The sequence below is a fragment of the Crocodylus porosus genome, unplaced genomic scaffold (assembly GCF_001723895.1).
Source record: "Crocodylus porosus isolate Cpor-Errol unplaced genomic scaffold, CroPor_comp1, whole genome shotgun sequence".
NCBI classification, from domain to species: Eukaryota; Metazoa; Chordata; order Crocodylia; family Crocodylidae; genus Crocodylus; species Crocodylus porosus.
In genome coordinates this window covers 34770738-34796416 of record NW_017728931.1, presented here as the reverse complement: position 1 = coordinate 34796416, position 25679 = coordinate 34770738, and the positions used below count along the sequence as shown (strand labels likewise).

Below are 25679 nucleotides of genomic sequence, written 5' to 3'. Positions count from 1 at the left end.
TCTGTCTCGCTCGCTCTTTCCCTCCCTCTTCCTATTTATTATTGTCAGAGGATTACAACCTCGTTCACATCCTGCCACCTAACCTTTCTTCTTCTCTGCACTTTGGGCAGTGCTAGCACCTGGATACATCGCAAAGGGCTGATGCCAACTAGAGACTGTCAAGCACTCTCCAGGCAGCTGGCAGCTGCCACTGGATTTGCTTTGAGATTTGTAAGGGGGTTTGTGAGAGGAGCAGGAGAGCTCTGAGGAGGGTCCGTCCCAGGCAGAGAACAGTAAGTAGAGGTGTCTCTGTTACATGTTTGTGCCCTGACTATTTGAGCTCTTTCGGTGGGTTTTTGTCCACTGCCATCTTCTGCCTACAGGACTCCTGCTTCCACCGGGGAGAGGTTGGCAGGCACTGACAAAACTGTCTGCGGCAACGTTGTGTTCTTGAAACCTAGTAACAGGAGGCTGCAGGGCACCAGTTTTACGGCCAAGGCAGAGCTGCAGAGCCCACATGGCTCATGGCACTGGTTCTAATCCAATTCAGGTGCAGGGGGCTGGAAGAAGATGCTGCCAGTCATGAATGGCACAGACATCTTCATATACAGCACTGACAGCACGAGTCTGAGTGACCGAGTACTGCTGGTGCTGTGATCCGTATGTCCAGGACAATCCCCATAAAATGCTCGCTATTTTCTCACCCAGAGTGACAGTGAAGGAGTCTGACACTGGTGGTGTCACTAGTTTGCACACCACTGGCTTTAGGGAATATTTCTGGGCTAAGCTGCATTAGATAAAAGTATATAAATGCCAATGTGAACGAGGACAGAAAGCTGATGGAGGTGCTGTCAGAGGACTGGTCCATCCAAAGTTCAGAATTCAGCATATGGGTCTTAATGTTTCCCTTTAGGCTTGCATTTTTTGGGTGCGTCTTTTACCCATAAGGCAGTGCAGGAAAATCCTGTCACAGGACATGAACCCAATGATGCCATGTCACTAGTGGAAGCCAAAAATAGAGCCCAAGTTCCATCAAGTGTCCCTGCAGGCTGAGCCCTGGGATTTCTGTTCCTTTGTGAGGGAAGCATACTGCAGGGAGGTAGACAGAAGGAGAATTACAGCCTTTTCCAGTTTCCCTGCTAAAGGTGGATCTGCCTAAGAGAAAAGGGGTGCCGGGGAGGAGGTCTGGAGGCAAAAGAATATGAAGATTCCTGCCGATGCTGCCTCAAAAAATGTGTGTGCGCCCGTATGTGTGCATGTGCACGTGCATGCATGCCTGCATGTGGAGGGAGACACATGCATGGCACACAGTTTCCTGCCACAATGCTTCCATTTCATATTCTGCCTCTTATGGCCACTGCATCTCATTTCAAATAAAAGATGAAAGATCAGACCTAGAGCTGGATGCTGAGCCACACATCTCCCTTGGTTTAGGAATGCTTGGATCTGGGGCTCCAGTTCAGTTCATGACAGAGGCAGACCTGAGCCATGAAACTAGGATCTGGACTTAAGCTTCCTCAAGGATTTGATTTCCTCATTCAGGTCCATCTCCAGTTTGAAGAATGAAGTTAGGAACAGCTAACTTTGCTCCACTCCCTGGGACTATTCAGCCGCTGAAGGATGTGGAGAAAATTTAAGCAGGGCTCGTTTTGATAAGGGCTGGAGCAGATGGTGTCCAGTGTGCTGGGACACAACCCAGAAGAAGGGGGACACTAAAAGGCAGGGTTGCCTTTAAAGCTACCTATGTACTTGTCACAACCGTAACCAAACAAAGGACATTTTTATATGTGTGTGTGGTGGTGGGCAGGGGGCTCTCCCTGAATCTCAGACCATATTTCCCCAGGGCTTTGTCACTAGGGTCCATTTTAGGAGATCAGCTTTTCCTGTGACTGAGCAGTATTTGCTAGTGAACTATTCCAAATAAGTGAAGGGCCTAAGGGAGCAGTCTCCCTGCCAGCCAGCATGTGCTGTGTAAGGGAATATTGTTCACCTGGGGCATTTAAAGGTAAATCCTAGAAGAAAGGATCTTTGGGGGAAGCCCTTTAGCCATTTTCCTGATAATAGACTGCTGTGCTGTCTTTGCTTCCAGCCTCAGTGATGTGCTGCTAGAATATGAACATCTTAGTAGGCTACTTGGGCCTTCAGCCCCTCATTCTGCTTTTCAAACACTTTTTTTGGCATGTTAAATATTCTCTGGACTCTGGAAGACAGAAAAATTGTGGTGAGGAGACCTGCCACCTCCCTGGAGGGGTAAGGAGGGTACATGGGCAAGATGGTACCAAGACTGGACCATTCAGAGAAGACACATGATATTAGCACTAAGCAACTTGGGTATCATAATGGAGGTGGGGAGGGCATCCCTTCAAGAGTGGGATAGACTTAAGGATGAGGGTAGACCCAAAGACCCCAGGGACTGTTCAGTACTGAACCTGTTGCTGGTTCAAAGGAATTAATCACTTACTTCTGCTTGCTAAATTTGGTTACAAGAATCTGATTAAGGTGTTTAAATCCTGGTCAGACACTTTTCCAAGTGCCTGGTGGGCAACAAGCAATACTCCAAGTTTGCCAAGGTGGCTCATTCATCTAGGTGCCTTGTGGGCCCCAGACAATAGCTGGAAGCACTAGACAATGACATGTCTGGGACCTAGGTAGAATAAGGAAGCACTGGATCATGTCTAGATTAGACAGGATAGGGCCTAGTTTGGGTACTGGAAGCTGCCAAGGGCCAGGTGGAAGGTTAATTTACCCAACTACATGGTAGAATAAGCAGCCCAATATGGAGCTCTGGGTTGCTGCAGCTAAAATGCTCCTGGCAAGCAACTGGGATCAAGCAAGCTAACAAGGGGAGCTCTACACAATGCTTCAGTCAGCTGTGTAGACCTACCCTGTGTCACACACCCAAGCCCCCATGTGGCTTTCAGAAATGTTGACTCTAACCTAGTGCTAGCACTAACCCAGGGGATTGCTGATGGGAAGTTGAATCATCTGTTTCTTTGTCACTGCTTCACATCCAGGCCAGTTTGGGAGGAAGTGAAAGTTGCTCCTATATACAGCCTTGCTGGATGTCACATACACAATTACATGTGAAACAATTGTGATGAAATGATTAAATATGGTGTTTTTTGTAAGACTCTGTCTCATTCACTGCCCATGATGGACAGTGCTCAGGGAAGGCAGCAGCTGCACAATACTTTTATCCTACTGATAAAGGTGTCCCCTTGTATTATTTACTTAGTGCGTGTCACCCAAAGCTTGGCTGCATCACTATTCAGTTCCTTAGTCTTTTCAAGGGTGTTCATTATTGTAGTATCTCAATGCCTCACAAATGGTAACAGATTTCTCCCTCTGTGAGTGAAGAGAGGATTACCATCCCTCTTTATACAAACAGGGAAATGGAGACAAAGAGACTTGGGCTGTACACTGAATCAGTGGTAGGGGCAAGATTAGAAACCCCCTACTTCCCCATCCCTCAGCTATACACTCAGTCCTGGACTAGAAGGGACAGCGATAATAAACAGTTCCCGCTGGCTAGAGTTTCTGCACTTATGTAAATCAGGACCAAGGATCTCATATTGGACACCCATAAAAGGAGAAAAGCATAATTAGGGGCTGCATGCTGAAATTTTGGTTCAAGGAGCTTGCTCAGCATCATACAGAAAGTCTGTGGCAGAGACTGAGTCACAACAAAGTCTGACATTGCAGGCAACTACCTCAACCACTGTACCAGGCTCACTCTTCCTGCTTTGGTGTGTACACGTCTTTTAACCTCTAAAGCCAAAGCAGTTTCACTCCTTACTGAACCCATTTATCCTGTGCACTGGATGAGGCCAGGTCCTGTATAAAAACTAGCATGCAATTATATAATTCAAGACTGCATTATAATGCATACACACAAGGAATTAAAACTGAGGTTGCAGGGATGCCCTAAATGTTAGGGTAATGCAGCTGCCCAAGGAGGCCAAATTAAGGTTGCAGAGGCAACTTTAACTGTGGCATATTCTAACTTCGAAGTCCTTCACTTTGCAACTTAAATGCCAGCCTTCTTATGCAGTTTTTAAATACACAGTGCCCTGGATTGTCTCTTACATGGAAAAAATGGAACACAAATTCTATTACCTACGAACTTACTAACCTCTTGCCCCTGTCACTGGCAGAATTTAAACCTTAACTTCCAGCCTCTCAGCACTACCTGCAATACACAACTGCCTGCACAACAGGGCCATTGTTCTGGGAAGGAGGAGATAAGCATTGGGACTCTAAAGCCATGGGGTTGGTTGGGCTCAGCCCAGCCCAACCCAGCTAACTCTATCTCCTCCAGACTAGGGAAATGGAGAAGTTCTTTCCCATATGGTAGCTATGTGGGTACGTAAGTCTAGTGAAGGGTTGTTTGAATGGCCTTTAGCTCAAATGTCTTGCCCTGCTCCCAAAGAAATTGTCTGCTTATGGCATTCCCCAGAGCAGGGTTGTTTGTGGCCGCTGCTTTTGTGGCAGCATCAGGCCTGGAGTTTCTTTTTTTGGATCATTTGTGCTTGATTATTTTGGCAGGCTGTGAAGGCTGCTGTACCCATTTCTCTTCTGAGGCTAAAGGAAGGGCCTCGGTTTCCAGGGCTGTCAATGCAACAGCTTTCATGTGCATGAAGTTCTCACAAACTGTGAGGGGAAGCAAAGCAAAACACAGCCATTCATTTAGTGCTACATCAGTGGAGTACATCAAGGGCTTGGTGAGCAACTGTTCACCAGGGCACCCGAGGAGAAAACTAGTAGTAATAGCCACAAACTCCTGGAAGACCATTTTGGGCTCAACATTAGGAAAAATTACTTCACAGTTAGGGTGTTCAGATTGTGGAATAAGCTCCCTCCAGAGGTGGTTCGATCGCCTACCCTGGAAATCTTCAAAAGGAGATTGCATGGTCACTTTGCTGGGGACACCCAGCCCCAGTTGTCTTTTCTGCCAAGTGCAGGTGGCTGGACCTGATGATCTTCCAAGGTCCCTCCCAGCCTTATAATCCACTAATTTATTTCCCAGTCCCTATTGGACTCCAAATGATAGAACTGGGGTACCACAGCCTAGGCCAGCCCAGCTTGGGCTGTGATATATGCACCAGCCAGGCTTGCTGAGCCATAAGTAACGTTCCAAAGCACCAGGTCATCGTGCATCAGTCCTAGTCTGATGATCCCATATCACCCTTCTTGAGTGGCAGGCTGGGATATGCATCCTGAGTCCTCCACATGGTCCTTTAGCAATTGCTCTGAAGAAGTCCCCTTTGGAATCTGCTGGGTGGTGGAGGATTTGGAAGTGGTGGGGAAGTCCGGGGAGACATCAAGCTCATCCAGAAGGTGAAGTACAGAGTATTTGTGACACAGAGCAACTGAGCGAAACAAATCCATGCAACTAACTGATGCAGAAAAAGGAATAAGCAAAATGGTTGTTTTAAGAGTTCAGTGTAGATGTAGTGAAATGCAAGCACAAGGGTCAGCCTTTCCCTGGGATTTTTGCCAGCCACTGTGGGTGCATTGGGTCATAAACCTCCTTAGGATGGAAGTGGAGACGGATCATTACTGCTGGCATCTCATGCTATGCCACATGGTGCTGTGTGACACAAACCATATGTCTCTGAAGCTTTGGTGCTGATATAGAGCTATTCTCAAGACCTCTGAAAGACCTTCCTCTTCTCCTACAGTCCTTCCAACCCCACTTTTGCCCCCCCCCCCCCACTGGCAAAGCAGCTAATGACTATTCAAGCAGCTGATGCTCTGAGTCTGACTGGCTGGCAGCCAGAAGCACAGCCAATGGCTCTGGGTAGGAACAAGTAGGAACAGAGCTCTCACTGGACAGCTTGTGTGGCAGAAACTTTCCACTGCACCAGGTTCTCTGCTAGGTGGTATGTCTGCTCCCAGGAGTGAATGTGACAGTACCAGTCAAGTGACAATATGGCTACTCACAGTCTAATATTGAACTAGTGGCTTTGGCTGTTCACAGAATGTGAACAGAGGCAATTAGTTACTGTGTCAATGCAGACCCTATGCCTACAACAGACATGATGGTCCTGCTGCTGTGGGTTATTTTGTGTATGCTGAATCATAAAGGCTTGCAGGCATAAGTTGCTCTGTTCATAAAAGGCACACAGGAGCAAGGAGAATCAGGCAAGAGGGCTAACAATGGACATGCCAGGCCCCATGCAGGATTTAATAGGGACTGGCAGGTGTTGACATGGAAATCCCTTTGTCTGCCTTCAAGCCAAGTAGCGTGCCAGGGAGATTCCCTGACATACTGTCCTGCTGGGGAGATGTCTGGCCTAGTGTTCTAGGAACCCTGTGGCATTGAGGCCAATGCTGGATGCCTAAAGCAAGGTGCCAAAATAGCCAGTCATGTCATAATAGTGGCCAGGTTCTCAAGACAGTCGAATACCAGCTGGATCTTCTGCACCTCATATGTCCATTTGGCTCTGTACAGAGACAGAAAGGGGTCCTGAAATGGATAGACAGAGATGCCTGAGGATTTCTTTGTCTCAGCAAGCATAGGGCCACTCTCCCTCTAAGTTCCCTCAGTCTAAATGAGGAGGGGAACCACTCTCTTCCTTGGACCTGGGTCTTTGAGTTTCATCCCTCCATCTCCACTTGGGAACAGCAGTGTCCCCTCCTCCTGTCCTGCTGCAGCTGGCATGCAACACCATCTCAAACTCACCAGGAGGGCTTAATGGGATGAGGGCAGGGCATGCTAAATGCCCGCAGAGTGAGAGGCTTGTGCAGGGTGCACAGAGGGCAAAGGGAGCAGCCCCACTGAGAGCCAAGTGATGCGCTCCCTCTGCCAAGGAACTGAACGAGAGGATTAAAGGCCTGAGCCACTGCTGACCACAGGATTAACCCCTGTAGGAAATTAAAGCTCTAGAGAAGGCTCTTCCCTCCGCAGGCAAGAGAAACTCAGATTTGGATTAGAACTGGCAGGCCTGGTAACAAGCTGCCACCCACATACGACTGTTCCTGGCTGGATCACAGAGAGTGCTATCTCTGGCCTCTAATAGAATCCCCTTCTCTGCCTCACTTTACTATTCATTTTCTTCCAATGGAGCAAGGAGAATAAAAACTCTTCTCTGCACTCAGTGCTGAAGAGGAGGGCGACAGAGAACCTGCTTATGAGACCCACTCCCCCACTTCTTCACCAGGTCTCCATCTCAGCTTCCTATCATTCCCTCCCTCAAGAGGACATACATGTTATCTGTAGTGTTTAATATTACTCTAAAAAACACTGGCAAAGACACAGGTAGATTGCTCCATGTCAGTGGCTTCCCTTATTCTCCTATTCCTGCCATTCTGGGTCTTCACCATGCACCACATCCAAACTCCTTTGGGACCCTTCTGTCACTCCAAAGTTGGACAATCCCCAGTCTCCCCCACCCTCACTACTCTCACTACTTCCTCAGATGCATTCTGTAATGTAGTTATCTTTGGCCACTCAGGGTCTTTCCTATCCACCTCCACTCCACCTGCTCTATACATTTTCTTTAGGTTCTTTGAGTCTTGAGACTTCTACCATCCTCAGCCTCTCTGATCTCACCGCTGGTGGTCTTGGAAGCTGAGGATAAAAATAACAGCATCTTGCATAAACAAATAGCCTGGGAGTCCAGAGCTCTTGGTTTTATTCCTGGCTCTGCCATGGACTCATGGTGAGACCTTACACAAGTCACTTACCCTATACTTCCAAAGGAGGTCTCTACTCAGGTACCTCAATTTTTTTAGTGCAAAACTTTGATAGGCCCAATACTGCAGAGGTGCTGAGCAGAATTATTTCAGTGGGAGCTGAAGGCACTGAGCACTTCTGGAAACTCTCAGGCTGGGTGCTCATGCCAGACTAGTGAGAAAACTGTCATAACCTGGGCAACTACAATTTGAGACAGCCAAACTTGAAAACATATGCCTACATGTCTCTGTGCCTCACTTTACCGAGGTACAAAGTGGCAAAGCTATTGATCTCTCTCACAGGGATGCTGTAGGTCTAAATGTTACAATTTAACATTTGGACGGCCTCGACTGTTAAGTACCATACAAATGCCAAGTATTGTTAACTCCCGTTGCCCAGAGCAGTGCTTTCCTCAGTCAATAATCATGTTTGCACGTCGTAGGACATACTTCAGTTCTGAGCCTGAATTCAACAGGAGGAAGGACCAGAGACTTTCTCTCCTCAGTGTATACTTGGGAACTGAGGGGAGCAACATAATTCATTATTGGCAGCAAGCGACTTGGCAGATTCCACCATTATCATTTCCGTGAGCTCATTCAGTGTAATGTGACATTACTTCTGTTTACAGCTGGTTATTGGAGCTGTAATGCTTAGTTGTGACTGATCAGCCTAAGTCGCATGGTGCTGTTTCTGTTCCTATATTGTTTCTCTGATCTGCTGGTTTCTGGTGTGAATTTAAAACATGCTTTTCCAAGGGTACACAATTTCTACAAGCGAGCTTGTGAGTAACATGAAAGGTTGCAGAAAGCAAGTTCCAGTTTAGATTGTAACTGTAAGCTCCCTGGTGATATGTGAACATACAGGTATCAGGGAGCCTCTGATCTTGGTTGGCCCCTCAGCAAGTTATTTTAGTACAAATAAACCAATCCATCATAAACTGAAAGGGTGCGGCTGCATTGGGAGCAAATATAAATCTGAACATGGTCAATTTTTGCAGCACATGGTCAGGTTTCTTGGGACAGGCACATACACCCATGTCACCCACCCCAACCTGGAAGTGGCAAGCAGGCAGTAATTCCTGCTAGGATTCATCTGCCAATTGTTTAATGTGCTTTCTAATTGCTTTAATCAGACCACATGTTTTCTGCATCTGCCTGCCCCTGTGAAGCCAAACTTGCTCTCTTATGGGTGACAGAGGTAATACAAAAAGACAACTACATACATTAATCATGGGGCATGGGATATCATCTTCTACTCCCCACAACATGGGTCTCGGGCTATAATAAAATAGGAATCTCAGAAGCAAAAGTCTCCTGGAGGAAGAAAAATAAGATAATCTCCTTAAAGCATCCACCACCCCTCCCGTACCCATCTGGTTTCCTGATAAAAGCTAAAGCAGTTTAACAGTAGAGAAGGACTTTACAGTCAGCTGTGAAAGGTGGGGCATGGTGTGTGTACTTGTTTGTTAAACAACTGCTGGCATTTCTTGTAGCCTCTGCAACCTCTGCTTCCTTAATACACATCCCCCATACACCCTGCCCATCCCAACAAGACAGGTTGCCTGATCATGGACCTGCAATGTAATGGTTAAGTAATAAACTCTTGTGAATGATTACAGCAAAAGATTCCTGGACTCTTTGCCTGATTATAGGCCAGTTTCTATCATGAGCATGTCACAAGGTCCCCCTGTGCCTCCATATCCCTTTGTATGAAAGGGGGGCAATAGTCTCTATGGTTGTGTTATTGAATGGTGTTTCAGGTGTGCTGGACACCACCAACTCTAAGAGGCCAGTCAGTGGGAGTTGCAGGTGGATGGCACTTGGGGCAAGCCTGTTGTTCATTTATTAAATCCACATTGACAGCAATGAACAGTACTGAAAGTGGGGAGGTAGTGTTGGCTAGGATTGTGGAGTGTTATTAAAACAGCATGTGGAGGTAGCAGGCAGGGGCCTGCAGAGATTCACACCCTCACAGGGTTGTAAAAGGAAAACAGTATCTCCTGCTGTTACTTCTATACCTAGGCACACCTGACAGCAGCTACCAGAGCAGCTCAAGGAAACAGTCAAGTGCTTTAGGATTACATCACAACTCTAGAGACATGGAATCCCCTAAACAGTGAAGGAGTACTTCAGTTCTCAGCCTTTCTAAGCGTCATAACTTGAAGCCAGGCATGAAATAGCTCAGTATCCTGAGCTGGAACTGTAAGCACTGTCCTGTGATCTAGTGTGTAAAAGGTGATAATATGAAGCTCTCCCTAGCCCTGTACAAACATGGACATATGTCTGCATGTGCATACAAGACACATGAGATAGATATATATATCTATATTTGTGTACTTGCACATATATATGTACAAATGTACAGATCATATTTACTGAGTGTGTATATGTATGTGTGTGTCCCTGCTCATATACATGCTTATGTCAAAAGTCAAAATGTGCATAAACTGATGTAACTCAGGAGTGGACATACCTATCCTTACATCTTGTGTTCAGACATGGGCACATGAATATACACATGTTTTATATGTTTTTATATAACCATGTGTCACAATATCCATCCCTTCTTGTGCCTGCTGCAGTACAGAGAGAGAATTAAAGCCTGAACAGGTGTTAATCACTATGCCAGTATGCACTGCAAGACGTTTGAAAGGTAGAAAAAAAGCTTATTTATATGTATCTTTTCCTCCCACCCCACATGTATGCCTGAGCCTTGTCACTGTAGAGTGGGAAGGGGAGCCTGTGAGGTACTATAATTTAGTACCTGAAGAGGACTCTCTCAGGGGACTAGGATTAGAAACTCTTACACTGCTCAGGTACTGTAAAGTTACCTTGAACCCTCACTATGGGTTAGTTATTGGGGTGATGATGAGGAAGGACTGCACAGAGGATCCTGTGGGGTGATATTAGTATGTAATGGACTGGAGGGAGGGGGTCACAAGGCAAGCAGAATTTTTTTAAAGCTCAGCACCCTTGCTTGGAGCAGAGCCAGGCAATACAGATGGGGTGTTATCAAACAACAGCCCAAAGGCAGCAGCACAAGGAACAGAGCTATCTATAACACAGGCAAAGTTAAATGGAGTGCAGGGAGGAAAAGACAGGCAGAGGGTAGCAGACAGTCTCTAATGACTAAGGGAAGGACAGGATCATTCAACAGCAGGATTTGAAACCGATCAACTCTATATCCAGCAGCCGGATAAGTCTCTGTGGCTGTCAGCTTAACTCTGCCATTTGTTCCTGTGGTGTGTGAAGTTAAATAGGACACAGAGAAAGCCTGTTGGCTGGGAGTGAAAGTCAAGGAGGGAGAGAGAAGAGACTGTAATTGGACAGTGCCCAGGGAGTCGGGTGGAAGCACCTACAGGCAGAGCCCTTCCAGGTAAGTGCTCCTGGCTTTCCATTGCTCTTCGTGTTAAGGACAGACAGATGGACTTACTGAGGACAGAGCCTGATGGGGTGAAAACCCCTCTCTGAACCCAGGCAAGCAAACATTGGATAAGAGCAGCTATTTGTACAGGCTCTCCCTTCAGCTTGGGAAGGCAGAAAAGACATGCCAGCACAATTTTAGGGGCGGGGGGAGTGGGCAGTCTTTTTGGTGCTGCTCTTGCTGTTAATGTATCTTTTTGAATTAGCATTTTGATATGATTACCTATAGCAGCCTTGCAAAATGTACCAGTCCATCCACTCATTCTGCTCATTTTTCTTCCCCAGACAGCAATAATTTAAATATCTCTGGGTGTTTTACTCACCCGTCCAAAATAAATTAGCCATGGGGAAGGTGGGGTGGACAAATAGGATTGATAAACGTGTGCTGGAAGCGAGTGTCCCAAAGGGTCTAATGTGCATATCTAAAAAAAAATGCTATGGAAACTGTCAGAGCCCAGTGGAGGGGCACAGAGTGCAGCACGTTCCTGTGCATCGGTGGGAATTCTTCCATTCCAAGCCCCAGGCCTTGCTGTGGCTGCTGGAAAATAGCCCCTGGCCTCCCCCTGAAAGGGTACACAGAGAAACAGAAGGGTCTGCTGCACTTCCCCCTACCTTCTTCACTCTTTATCCAGAGAGAAGGCACGGTGGGGAGGACTTGTTGTCATAGTCACTTATTGTCAGGGGAGAGTTTATGGTCTTTGGGTTTTTAATTAGGAGGAGCATTTCTTCTTCCTTCTAATTGGGAGGTAATTCTCCCCCTTAATCACACCCTCCCTCCCTTTTCCTCCTATTCTGCTCACTCACTCTTCGGCTCCTGCAGCTGCTGCAGTCTGAAAACCTCAAGCTGATGAGCTGTGTTATTACATCCCTGCTGTAGACATTACATCCATTTTACCTCTAAAGGGAAAGGGAGCATTTGTGAGAGTGGAAGGGAATGTAGCAGCTACCAGGGGATAGACCATCGTGAATCTGCCTGAGGGGCTTCAGTGCAGAGAATGGATATATGGGAGGTGTCAGGCTGAGGTGGGTGAGATGGAATGAGCAGAAGGTTATTGCTCTAGGGGGGTCAGCCCAGCAATTCATATTAACCTCTGGCATAGGACAAAAATATGGTTGATGCATTCACATCAGACAACTTAAACTGATCAAAATCTAAGCAGAGACCTGTTAACTCATCACACAAGTGAACAGAGCCCAATTTTACCATTGTTCCATTCTGAATTAACCTTGATCCTTCGTTTCACTTTGCATCCTTCTAGGTCTCAGTCACACTCTACCCTCCTCCCAAAAGGAACTGATGCCCCCGCCCCGCCCCATTCCCTCCCCCTTCCAAGTCAAAGGCAAAACATTAACTGGGAAGGCAAACCTGAAGTCCATTCCTGTCTCCTCCATTGCCTTGAGGACTGACTACCTGCTTCTGCTGTCCTCTTCCTTTTAGGGTCTGCCAGGCTGAGACTGTTCTTCTGACCTGTGAAGACCTGTGCCAGGCTGCCTGGTTGATGTGAAGACACGCTAGAGAACACTGACCATAATGCTGTTTACGAGTGCTGGCCACTGGTGGAGAAACAGGTTTTCCATGCCATGGCAAGAGGCCTGTTGTAAGTGCTGCTCATTTGAGAGATGGGGTGCTGTGTACAGTATTTCTGCTTCTTAGGGGATTGGGAAGAAATCAGGGTGCTGGTTGTAGGGGTAGGGTGGAGAGCAGCTAGGAACTAAGACATCTAAGCAAGTTCCCAGATCCTCAGGCACTGAGTGACTGGTCAGGCTGGCTGTCTATGGTATATAAAAGAGCTTAAAGTGGTACAACAGCTTAATGGGTGTTTGAATTCCAGTTTCAACAGTCCTGACAGGTGGGGAACAGGGAGAAAGAAACCAGGGCACAACTACTGACAAAAGGCAACACAGGACACTATCAGCTCCAGAACTTGTAAACAGCAACTTTCTCCCTGTGGTGCAGGTTTGATCTGTGTCCGTTGGCAGGAATGCTGGCTATTTGGGAGGAAAGGACCTGTGCCATGCTGAAATGGAGTGGTGATTCTACCATTGCTAGACATGGAAAAAAAAAATCAAAGAAAAATCTATATACCCACATCCTGATTTTTGCTTCCCAGCCACAACTGATAAAATACAACTTCAATTCATCCTTTTTCCTTCTGAAGTGTTCATGCTGGGGCAGCCGCACCAGCATCCTAGACTGTGGCAAACATGCCACTAGGGTGCTCCAAAGCAAGCTGGCTGACACTTCAGGGGTGGCAATCAACACTCTGGGCATCACAGCAGAGGGATGGAGGGCACTTTCAAGAATGTGCACAGGCTAATGAGCATGCAGGCAGCCTTCGCCTAAAATTTGGACCTGGAGCTGCAAGTGCACAAGATTTGAAGGAATTATTCCCTTCTCTGTTGGAGACTTGTCTTTGTAATTCATCCTCGCTCACTAGATTGCTGTGTAAATTATTTATGGGGCAGGCTATTGAGCCCTGACCTAATCTGATATTCCTGGATCAGCTTTCCACCACCTAGCAGGGTCACTGAACACCCAACAAAGTAACATTACCTTTCTCCCAGTGCAAGTGTACACTGCATGCAGATTCTGGGAGTGCAGCACTGCACTTCTCTGTTGGGAAGAAAATTTAAGGTTTTGTCTACCACTTCCCTGCTTTGATTGGCTGTGGTGTTGGGCACTCACTGATGTAATGAGTTTCCAGGCCTCAGCCCACATTCAACACAGAGTCATCCTCAGGGATGACTGCGGCCTCCTGAGTGTGGGGGCACAATTTGTGGGCGGGCCCAGGGGCAGGCCAAAAGCCCCATATCCACTCCTATACTTCTGTGCTGCAGCTTAGTGCCCCCCACCCCCCCAACACGCTGCCAACCCACATGGCAACAAAAGTGCCCCACTTTTGGGGGCCAATCTCAGGGGAGGCATGTGCCTCCCCCTACCAGTCACCTGTGGCCATCCTTCAAGGACAGGGGAATGAAAGCAGACCTCTTCCTTACTCTGAATACAGTGACACAGACTCCTTGTTTCCAAGAGTTCTGTGGGTGGTCAATACGATGCCTCTCTTCTGGCAAGCCCAGCATTAGTGCAGAGGCCTAGAGTAAATCAAGTAATTCAACCACAGGCAGCTGCTCATTATAATGCTCCTGCCTGCCTGGGCCAGCTCAAATGGTGGAATCCCAGAGCAGATCAATCAGGGGCCACTGGAGGGCAGGTATGTGCAGAGACAAGAACATAGCCTCACCTGTATAGCATTACCTAGTGTGTTCTCACCTTTCCCTCTGTACAAAGAGGCTAAATGTTATCTCATCATCACAGCTGTCAATCTATTATTAATGCTATACTTCTGTCAGGCATCCAGGAAAAGGCAGGGTCACTCAAGTGACTCATGGCTTTCTCCCTTCCTGTCTTTTTCTTGTTCTTTCAAGCCCAGCAAGAGAGTGATGTGTTCTGAGTGGAATTCAATACTATCCAACCAAACAGCACTGCCACTCTACCACAGTATAAGCTACAATCTGCTTTTATGGCAGCTTCAGTGCTCCTGACCCAACCTTGATATATCGAGAAGGCAATGGGTGCTTAGGATAAAGATCTACCTTCTATTTGGCAATGATGAGCTGTAATTAACATTGGGGACAGCCAGTACAACACAGTCTGATAAGGATCTCCTGGGACTAAGTAGACTTGATCCCACTTGACTGAGACAAGAATTTCTGAAGGAATGAGATAAGATAAAGACAAGAAAAGCAAGGACTTCTCTTCAGACTTATCTCATAATCTGGTCCCTTAGAGAGTAAATCTTCCTATGAGTCATATCCTGAAGTTCTTTTTTTAGTCATCACTCAGTCCAAAGTCCAGCAAACTTACACTGGAGTTAATGGTAGTCTGTGTACCAAACGGACACCTGATTAAGGCCACAGGATTTGTGTAAAAATGAAGCGCTGTTGATTGGAACCAAGTCAATAAAATGGACCACAAACAGATTAAGCTTTGCGATTACATGAGAGTAAGAGTCTGCACAAGAGTGTGTAGTTTGTAGCTATTCCAGTTCCTACCCCTCCAAAATCCTTGCCTCTATCAACTGCCTTTCCTAGATATTTCCCAGGCACTTTCCAGAAGTCCCTTGGGGTTAGTATAAAACTCTTAGGGTGTTGGTCCCTATACCAAGTAGACAGGATAGGAGAATCCTATTCCAATCCAAGAGAGAGAATGGTGGAATAACCTGCACATTCGTTGAGTTCCATAGTTTTTTATATTGTAGCAGTGACTCTAAAGACACTGAGCAACACGTTCTTCTACAAGGAAAGTGAAGAGAAGAAAGGACTGGACATGAACAAACCTAGGAAGAAGTAGGAATAAATCTACTTTAGTGTTGGTTAGTATGACTGCTTAAATATGACTACAACTCATCTCTCTTGGGATGAGCATTTTCTCATGTTGTGAGTGCTGTAGTGCTGTGTTGTTGCAGAACTGAGGTGCCCATGTTGAAAGCCACACATTCCCTATCTGGATTGAATTCTAGAAATGTTACACAGCTACAAGATCTTTGCCAAATCCTGCAATGGTGGCTCTTTTTTCGTTAATAGGACCAGTTCTGCAGAAGGCAGATGCTATTGAGAAATAACTGTCTGCTGTCAGCCCCTTTTGAGATATATTCAATACCTTCTTCTCTTCCCTCCCCTGTCTAGGCCATGTGTAAACTTTACTTATGAGAAGGTGGGCTCAGCTTCTCATGACTTTGCACTTTTTCTTCTGAGCCCTTCCATGCCCCAGGGAGTTTGTAAGTTGTGCATCACAGTCAGCATACTGCAAGGTTTGCCAGCTGCTCAGGCTAGCAAAGGTTTTTGTGAGTTGTTGGCTGTGGGCTTCACAGAATCACAGAACATTAGAGTCAGAAGGGACCTCAGGAGGTCATCTAGTCCAACCCTCTGTTCAAAGCAGGAGCAGCAAAAATGATATCATCCCACCCAAGGCTTTATCTAGTTAGGTTTTCAAAACCTTCACAGACGGAGATTCCCCAACCTATCTGGATAGCCTGTTCCACTGCTTTTCTACCCTCCTCATGAGAAAGTTTTTCTTGATATCTGACCTAAACTTCCCTTGCTGCAGCTTGAGACCATTGTTTCTTGTTCTGTTTGGAACCCCCCTTCAGGTAATTGAAGGCTGCTATTAACTCTCCTCTTATGCTTTTCTTCTCTAGACTAAATAAGCCTAGTTCCCTCAGCCTCTCCTCATGTCATGTGCCCCAGCCCCCTCACCATTTTCACTGCCCTCTGCTGGACTCTCTCCAATTTGCCCGTATCCTTTATGTAGTGGGGACAGGGCAAAGCTGGATGTAGTACTGCAGACGTGTCCTCACCAGTGCCAAACAAAAGGAATAATCACTTTCTGTGATCTGCCGTCAATGCCCCTACTAATGCAGCCAGTATGCCATTAGCCTTCTTCACAACAAGGGCACACTGTTGGCTCATATTTAGCTTATTGTTCACTGTAACTCCCAGGTTCTTTTCTACACAGCTGCTGCTTAGCCAGTCAGTCCCTAGCCTGTATCAGTGCATGGGACTATTCTGTTCTAAGTGCAGGACTTTGCACTTGTCCTTATTGAACCTCATATTTCTTTTGGTCCAATTCTCCAAATTGTAGAGCCCTCTCTGAATCATAGCCATTGGCAAATTGGAGGACTAAACCAAAAGAAATCTCATAAGGTTCAATAAGGCCAAATGCAAAGTCCTGCACTTAGGATGGTACAGGCTGGGGACTGACTGGATAGCACTGAGACAGCAAAGCCAAGGGTAGCTATTCCAATGGGCTAGAAACTACCTTCCTGGATCATTCTCTAATATCATTTAACTCACACAGGATGTGTCTACATGCTCATTAATGCACTGTAATTATGGCACATTAAGTTTAATACCTGTTATAAGAGGTACTAACTTAATGGACTGTAATCGGAACTACTGCGTATTAGTACAGATTTGTGCTTTGTGTGATGCTTAATGCTCATTGAACTAAATCTATTGCACATTAGTGCATGAGCATGGTTTTTGCCAGCTGTGCTAATGCACAGTAGAATTAGTCCAATGAGCATTAAGTGTCCTGTGTAGACATGCGTACAAAGGCCTTCCCCCCCCCGGGTTTGGCCAAAGCTGCAAAGTATGGACCCAAGCTGAACTCACCTAGTTTAGAGGTTGAGTTTAGCCCCTTAGTGAGACTGTGACCACCCACAAAATGCAAATGTTTTCTCATATTCAGTTGTTATATGCTTAGCCAACCCCCTGAATCTTACAAAGTAGGTTCTTTTCCTCACTGGCTAAGGAGATATAGCCCAGTTTCCCCACAGTAGGTGGGGCTGGGCTCAGATGCAGGGTTTAGTCACAAGGCATTATATTCTGCGGGCCCTGGTCTGAGCAAAGAATGGGCTCTGAACTGAGAAAAGATATTTTAAAAGAAAAGGTTTTAATTGAGATGCCCATTTCTGAAAAATGTTTGGTTTTGAAAAATATAATCTTTTATTTTTTAAATAACAGCATCTGATGAAGTTTGCTCAGGCTCATGAAAGCTAATGCAGACAACTCGGATTTACTTAGTCTTTAAGGTGCAATTCTAGCCTGCCTCCTTTTTAAAATATGCCAGCTAAAGGTAAAAAAAAACCTTTCTATTTTGAGAGAGTCCCTCTTTAGCCCATGTTTCCCTTCATGCTCGACTTTACTCTGTTCTAATTGCATAGAGCATTCTGGCATCAGGCAGTGGGAGTCACTGAGCTTTCTGCCTAGTGAGACTGTGAGGATGTTTACTTACCCATCTTGCTAGCTCATCAAAACATCAACCAGAGAAATACTAAGAGGAAGTTCATGCTGCCAGTGATCTAGCCAGCAGTACAAGGCTACACCTGAGAGAAGTTCATTTTACCGCAGGGCACTGCTGTGAAGAGTTCCATTGTAATGATGATCATGCTGTAGCCTTAACTGCCTTCAAAAATGGGTAAAGGATTGAAGAGGGATAAACATGGTTCTAACATACTCTCTCTCTTTCTCTTCCTGCCCCTGGCCCCTATCCCTCGTCCACCAGTACTTGGCTGTTGGTTCTCTCTGTGTGCTGCTGAGTCCTTTTTTGCTTGCCCTTCCTCTTGCAAGTGTAACAACAGCAGTCTGGAGGTGGACTGTAGTGGCCTGGGCCTCTCATCCATCCCCTCAGACATTCCTACAAATACCAGGACCTTCCTCTTTCTCAACAACAAACTAAGCACACTGCCAGGACCTGTCTTTTCCAACCTCTCTGCCCTCCAGAGGCTGGATCTTTCCAACAACTTCTTGGACCAGCTTCCTCAGACCATCTTCAGTGACCTAGGGAACCTCACAGAACTTCAGCTGAGAAACAACAGCATCAGGACCCTGGACAAGGATCTTCTGCAGCACACAGCCCTACTACGCCAGCTGGACCTATCCATCAACGGCCTTGCTCAGATACCTTCAGGCATCTTTGACGACCTCCCCGCTCTCCGCTCACTCTCCCTCAGGTCTAACCGCTTACAAAGCCTGGACAGAGTGACCTTTGAACCATTAGTCAGTCTTCAGCAGCTCCAAGTTGGGGATAATCCTTGGGAATGTGACTGCAACCTGAGAGACTTCAAGCACTGGATGGAATGGTTCTCTTATCGAGGTGGGTGCCATGGGGAATGGGATCCAATTACATGGTTGAAAAGTGACTGGTAGGCTTTGCAGTGGAGGGAGAAAGGTAGACAGAAAAGAAATGCAGATGAGCAGACACATAAGACTTGTCTTGGCTTGACTTCCTTGGCCGAGGTCTAAAATTTAGAAGAGGGACAGTGCTCTGATATACTGTATTATAGTATAGTTATGTTACAATTTAGTAATGTTATCATCAGGGACATCCCTAAGTGGGGGTGAATTGGAGCAATTGCCCTGGGTCCCGAGCTTTGGGGGGCCTCACACAGCCAGGCAGAGCAGCCGCAGCAACTCCGTGCTGCTGCCAGCTTCACGTCTGGCTGCTCAGCACCCCCCTCTGCCACCAAATCTGCTGCCAGCTTCCTTGTGTCCAGAAGTAGGGCTCCACACAGGCTGATTTGCCCCGGGCTTCACACCCTGGTTGGGTCGCCTCTGGCTATCATTATGGTTGACAAGGTGTTTACATTTTAAAAGTCTCTTTTCAGATACAAAGACATTCTCCTACTTCCTCCCAATCCAAAGATGATTTTTTTTTGAAGAGGGAGAACTCAAAAAAGCTTTGGAAATGTAGCACCATGAGAACAAATATATACATTTTATGCTTCAAAATAGTTCTCCAACATACTTCCCTGTGTTAGCACAACTAAAAAGATTGCTGATAAAGCATCAACTCTGCCTTTAGTAAGGCAGATGCTGGAAATGTTTATATGCTTTTAGAGTGTGGTTTAAGGTATCTATTATTGACAAATCCAAGCACTGAAAAATCAGCTGTCAGGTCCCCTCAAAAAGGTGAATTTTGCTTCAATATCAAGGGGTCTAGAATTCATTTTACTTGCCTTGGGATGTTAGACTCTTTACGGTTTACATTTCATGCCTTTTTTTCCTCCAACAAATTAAGTTAGAAACAAAAAAAACCAAACCAATAAAAACTGAGATTTTCTTAGATTTATGTGACTTTAGGAACTGGCACTTCCAAAGAAAAAACATACATTGTAAGAATAGGCAATGAAGAGGGCAATTGACTGTTCTTGCTGGAGTCAATGAGAGAAGCAACAGGCCTCAAATGATCAAAATGGCAACAGTCACATTACATCTACTGATTTTGACCACTCTGGGAAGGGGTTATGTGCCTGCATGACTACTAGGCTTCAATGTGAAATATGGTTTATTGTGAGCACAGTCAAACAAATACGTTAGCACCTTTATTCTTTTCTCGCATTTGCTTTTTTCAACCCTCTTTTCTTCATTTTTTCATTCTTTGATGTGAAGGTTACCAGCACACAGAATACATTGGATATTCTTTCTTCCAAAGTAATGGCATTAGCACAGTGAAGTGCTTGGTTTAGCATTTTCACTAAAGGTTATCAAAGTATGGGGGTACAAACAAGTTATTAGATTGGAACATGGGAATGGGAGGTTTAACATGTGTTTCTGATCTAGGCTTTGTCACAGCAAGCCAAAGGGAGAGCTAAGATTTGAGATCAGCAACTCAAACACAGCAGTTGCCATTCTGATAAGTTGAGACTTGCCCCTGTCATTCTGTAGGCCCCAAACTGCAAAATGGGACTAATAATACCTACAGGTGTTAGGCTTATTTAACTCACGCTTTAACATGCTTTAATATCATTGGATGGTAAGTTATAAAGCATCACTATGTACACACTATATGCACTAGAGGCACTAATGTAGCTTTTGGAGTCATGTGTACATAAGGGAAGATGGTGGCATAGTGTAACCTCTAATAGCAGCAGTTGCAGCCATCTGGCCTCCAGTGACAGAATGCTTCCCAGGCTGGAAGACCAGAACCACATACTCAAGCTATGAATGCAACTTCTAACCAGCCTGAAAGTGAATGGAATAAGGCCATGTCTCCATCCTGCTAACTCTAGAGTATATGAGACCAATGGCCAAGTTGTGACTCCACAACACCCCTTTCCCACCCAGGCCTACTGGGAATACAAACTGCTGGATTCTGGCTGCCTCTTGGGGTGTGGAAGGGTTCCCCAGAACCTATCCACACTTCACTGTGTATTCATGCAAAAGGGGTCATATTTTAGCCTCCTAAGTATAGCAAGGCCCAGCTCCAGATACTCAACTGATATAAACAGTTAAACTGATTTACACCAGCTGAAGATCTAGCTCTGTGCATCTAAGTGCTCAATGATGACACTGTAATAACAAAACTTATTGCACTGAAACTAGCTCTGTTTGGCACTCAGCTGTAAATCACCCCTTCTTCTCTTTTGGGGCAGGAGGGAAGATAGATCAGCTGGCATGTACCCTGCCTAAGGAGCTACGGGGGAAGGACATGCGAATGGTCCCCATGGAGATGTTCAACTATTGTTCTCAGCTGGAGGATGAGAACAGCTCAATTGTGCTGGACAATCCTGGCCCACCGTGCACTAAAGGAAGCCCAACTCCTTCAAAAACCAAATCAGGCCCAGAACCAGAAGTGGAACCCAGTGTTGTATGTCCCCAGAAACAGAGATACCGGCCTGTTAGTGTACGCCGGGCCATTGGCACCGTGATCATAGCTGGGGTTGTGTGTGGCATTGTGTGTATCATGATGGTAGTGGCAGCAGCCTATGGCTGCATTTATGCTTCCCTCATGGCCAAGTATCACCGAGAGCTGAAGAAGAGGCAGCCCCTCATGGGTGACACAGAGGGTGAACATGAAGAGCAAAAGCAAATCTCCTCAGTGGCATGAAACTCTTCTTGGAAACCAGGGACAGGAGTGAGCAGGGCACCTGAGTGCAGTGAGGCCTGGATCATCTGACAGTATGCCTTCCCAGACAGACTGTGCTGTCACTTCACTCATCAGGCTAGTGCAACTTGTCTCTGGGGTTAGGACACCTGGCTCTAATTTCCATTTCTCTGCATCAGGCCTCTTTGTATCCTTCTACCTTCCTGCTCTCCCAAGTGAAACTGTGATCAGACCTCAAGCTCTTGCCATGCTTTCTGCTTGCACGGAGTACCCCTTGGACAGCTGCTACATGGACAACCAGTACCTTCCAAGAGCCCGTCATCCTGACCTCATCACCTCTGCTTCATTCTCTACTCCCTCCAAAATTCCACATGGCTCTGCAGCACCCTCCCTCCGCAGGCAAGACAAGCAGGCAGCTGTGGGGTACAAATTCCAGATATGATGAGCAAGATGCCAGGGCAAGTGCATACGTCTCACAGTGCATGCTGGCACATCATGGTAATATACTCCCCACCACCTACACATTTAAGGAGAGCCTGATGAAGAATCCACTCAGAGAGAAACAGGGTCAGAGGGAGAGTCCCCTTACCATGTCCACTGCTAGAAAGAGGCATATACAGCCCCCTAACTCAAGATCTGTGAGTACAGGCTCCATCCATTCCCTGCTAGCAAACACTAAGCCCACACACTGCCAGTCATGCACCTGTGCCTACAGACATCACTGCATGTACACTGACTGCCCACATTTACTTGCTTGCACATATACACAATAATAATGCATAGATTACTTAACAGTGCCTAGGAGTGTTCCTGGCACCTCTGAATCCAGACAAAAGACATGTTCCCCACACCAAGGGGCTCACAGAGAGATTTCAGACATGGCACAGATGGCAGGGGGGGGAAGGGCAGAGTCAGCGCCAGGCAACTTGCAGCATTGCTTTGTGAAGACTCATGCACAGTATGATAAAGACAAAACACGTTTTTGTATCCATGTTATGTTTTTGTAAGGTAACTAGAGATGACTCGGTCCACCAGCATCTAGTAGATGTGGCAGAGGAAGTGGGCCATCAGGAAGGATTTAAACAAGGACCTGCCTGACCAACTCAGGATGCATATTCCATGTGTTGGGACAATGCAGAGAAGAGCGGGGAGGGAGGATGCACACAACAGCTGCCTTGCCTAGCCAAAGGAAGTGGCGTGGGGAAGGAGCACTGTGATTAGTACATAGAGGCTGAGGTATTGAGGGCCATGAGGGGAGGACAGGAAACGTGTACCTCATGTGATAGACAAGGGGAAGCCTGGCAGAGGTTCAAGGAGGTGGGTGATGGGGTCAGCATGCCCCATTGACACAGATGTGTTCACTGCCACAGCTGCACACAGGCACTTATACAACCTGTACAAATACAAGGCTCTCCACACATGTGCAAATATGTACTGATGAACATTTAAGCAAGCACATGCATGTACTCACAGGCACAAGCATGCACAGGCTCTGTCACTTAGGAAAACTCTTCCCAAGCCAGATTTTAGAACCCACAGAGTCTCATTTTTGCTTCAGCTTTTCAAACTGATTTAAAAAAAGCAAAAAGAAACCAAACATAAGGACTCATTTTATATCATTGGAAGTGGGATAAAATGCTGTCTCCAGGGGAGAGTGCGGATTGCCATGGTAACCTGCTCTAACCCGTCACAGTGGGTATTCCTTCGATAGGAAGATGACACCAGAGGTCATGCAGCCATGATGTTTGCAGATGGTGTGATCTTTCCAGTCATGACATGCTCTGGCAGCTAGCCCAGACTTGCAGGGTATTTCTCCAGTAAACCAGACATAGAGGCCAGCAATCACCGCACCTGGGCATAGCCAGGTCACAGCCCTTCCTTCCTTTTCCTATTGTTTCCTGTGGTTTGCTATCTGTCCCTGGACCTGCTCTTGGATTCCAGTGGAAATAACATCTTCTATGTCAGTTCCTTGTGGCCCCCATCATGCTGTCAAGCAAGAGCACTACCAAGTATTTATATACAGTTTGGAGTGACTGAATTAATTCTACCCAGCCTAGAGCCACCAGATCCAAAGACCTGGAACAACCCCGGACAAGTTCAATTTGATTTCCTTTTCCTGAGGGGATGAAGGAACAGAGGCAAATATTCCCCATGAAGCAGAAAGGAGGTTACCGTGGAGTAGGAAGGAGAGAGGCAGATTAAAGATACACTTCCCCATCCCTTTCTATGTGCTGTGTATGGAAGGGTAAGTGGAAACACTATGGAGGAAATGTGGACTTATTCTCCTGTATGCATTGTGTAACCCTGCCATCACCCCACCCAACCCTCTGCTTCAGCTGTAGCCCACTCTGAGGGGCAGAATTGGTGTGCTACAGTCTTCTCTTGCCAGGAAAAGTGTTACTGCAGCTCCAGATCCTCAGTAAGTCGGGACTAGATTCTGCCCAATGGACCCAACTTCCTGAGGGAACTTACCATGAAACGCACTGGACTCCACAGTCATACTTGAAATGGAACTTGAGTCAGAGCTGTATATTTATAGATCTATATTTTACTTGTAACAAATAATGATCAAGCAATTGCACAAAGCAAATGGGGTATGTGTGAGTGCATGAGCGTGTGTGAATAAAAGGTGGGGTGAGGAGGTTTGGTTAGGAAAAGGGAAAAATCCCCCCTCACTCTCTCCTGCCCTGGACAATTTTTCCTTTTTTGCTGGTAAGTTTTCCATTTCTTATGCTGTGGGTTTGATTGTGACCTTAAACCTCACTTCCTCTTATTTCTCACTGGCATGGCAAACGACTTGGTGAACACTAGACTGGGACTTCCAGGATTAGAAACCACCTAGAAACAGGAGAGGCAGGGAATGGCAGGGGAGAAAATGAGAAGCATTTGAGAAAAGTAAGGGCTGGACACTGCTGGGTCCCAAAGAAATGTAAATACATAGAAAGACAATGGGTGACTGAAAACAAGGACTGGGACTGTGAGCCCTTCTGGGCAACGGGCCCTTATACCCCAGCTAGGGAACAGGTACTTCTATAGTGACCTGCCACACTGGGAACATTGGCTTTGCTGGGATGCAGGTTTCTCCACAGCCATGAGGAACTTCTGGGAAACATGGTCCTCCAACATAGCCAGAAATTAAGCTCATCTCATAGTGGGAAGGGTGTCTAGCCTACTGCATAGCACAGGGCTGTTTGGGTGCTCAGTAAATGGGCTGCTCTCATGTATCTGGGCAGTGGGCTCCACTGCTCTGCAAGCAGGCACAGAATGGCTTCTCTTGGAAAACCTTGCCAGCTTTGTTCCTCCAGTGAAGGCAGGCATATCATCCTCCATGCAGATGGGTGCCTTCAGGAAGAGTGTTTCCGTGCTGCAGCCAGGTCCAACCAGCACCCTCTGGTAATGGGCTCCCCAGGTGTAGCTCCTCCCCCCCCCAGCGGTCTTCCTGCAGGGAGCAGATGGCACATGCAATCTTTTTTCTTTTTCATTAATATTTGAGGGAGAGTGACAAGATTTTCTAAAATGGTTAAACGGAGGTTCCTTTGGCAAGAGACAGAAGATTTTTAAAAGGTATATTATATTTCCGGCTTGTTGTTACAGAAGAATAATAAAGAATGTATTTTCCTATGCTCCTTCTTGTTTGCATGAAATCTCTGGTTGTGACTCCCCCCAAAAATAGACACTGGAGGGATATAGCCAAAGAAAAAACAATAGGCTTCTGAGGCTGCATGCATACACACACACAAAGTGCTACAGGTACAGGTACAGGTGCTACCCAGACAACAATGTCAGATCATTGCCCCAAAATCTGAAAGGGCCAAATTAATTCCTAATGTAACACTAAAGTCAGTGGAGGTACATCAGGGTGGACTTTGGCTCAAAGACATGCCTTTAAGTGAAAGTACATTGTTCAATGAAACATACACTAACAAATAAGCCACAGGCTCCAGGAGCTTCACATTTCTCACTTGACTGAACACCATGGTTGCTTTAAAATGAACAGAAACAGAGCTCAGGTCCTCCCATCTCCCAGTTGCACTGGAGCTTATTCCCTGAGCAACAGGAGTTTCTCCATGAGCTGTGAGCTAGTAAGGTCTAAGACATTCAGCTGAGTAGTTTAAAGTCTATCCTGCAGAAGGCAGTGATACAGATCCACAGTTCATTGCATACCCTTCCAGTTAAGAAAAGCTTATTCTTAAGGACATGAGTTTTTCAGGAG

The 25679-nt window shown here is 46.3% G+C and overlaps 2 protein-coding genes across 5 annotated transcripts in view; one reads left to right on the top strand and one right to left on the bottom strand.

The window, feature by feature from the left end:
- LRTM2 (leucine rich repeats and transmembrane domains 2) lies at positions 1 to 25089 on the top strand. Of its 3 annotated transcripts, none has more exons than XM_019544563.1 (4): positions 1 to 272; positions 10909 to 12677; positions 18146 to 18736; positions 21015 to 25089. In XM_019544563.1, the coding sequence occupies exons 2-4, from the start codon at positions 12611 to 12613 to the stop codon at positions 21467 to 21469; spliced, it is 1113 nt and encodes a 370-aa protein (XP_019400108.1). In that variant the 5' UTR covers positions 1 to 272; positions 10909 to 12610; the 3' UTR covers positions 21470 to 25089. The 3 variants fall into 3 exon arrangements, with proteins under 3 accessions (XP_019400108.1, XP_019400109.1, XP_019400107.1); XM_019544564.1 differs by lacking the exon at positions 1 to 272 and having other exon boundaries at positions 5079 to 11032; positions 12518 to 12677; XM_019544562.1 differs by lacking the exon at positions 1 to 272 and having other exon boundaries at positions 5079 to 12677.
- CACNA2D4 (calcium voltage-gated channel auxiliary subunit alpha2delta 4) overlaps positions 1 to 25679 on the bottom strand; it is a 183236-nt gene that overhangs the window by 43839 nt on the left and 113718 nt on the right. The window lies entirely within an intron of this gene.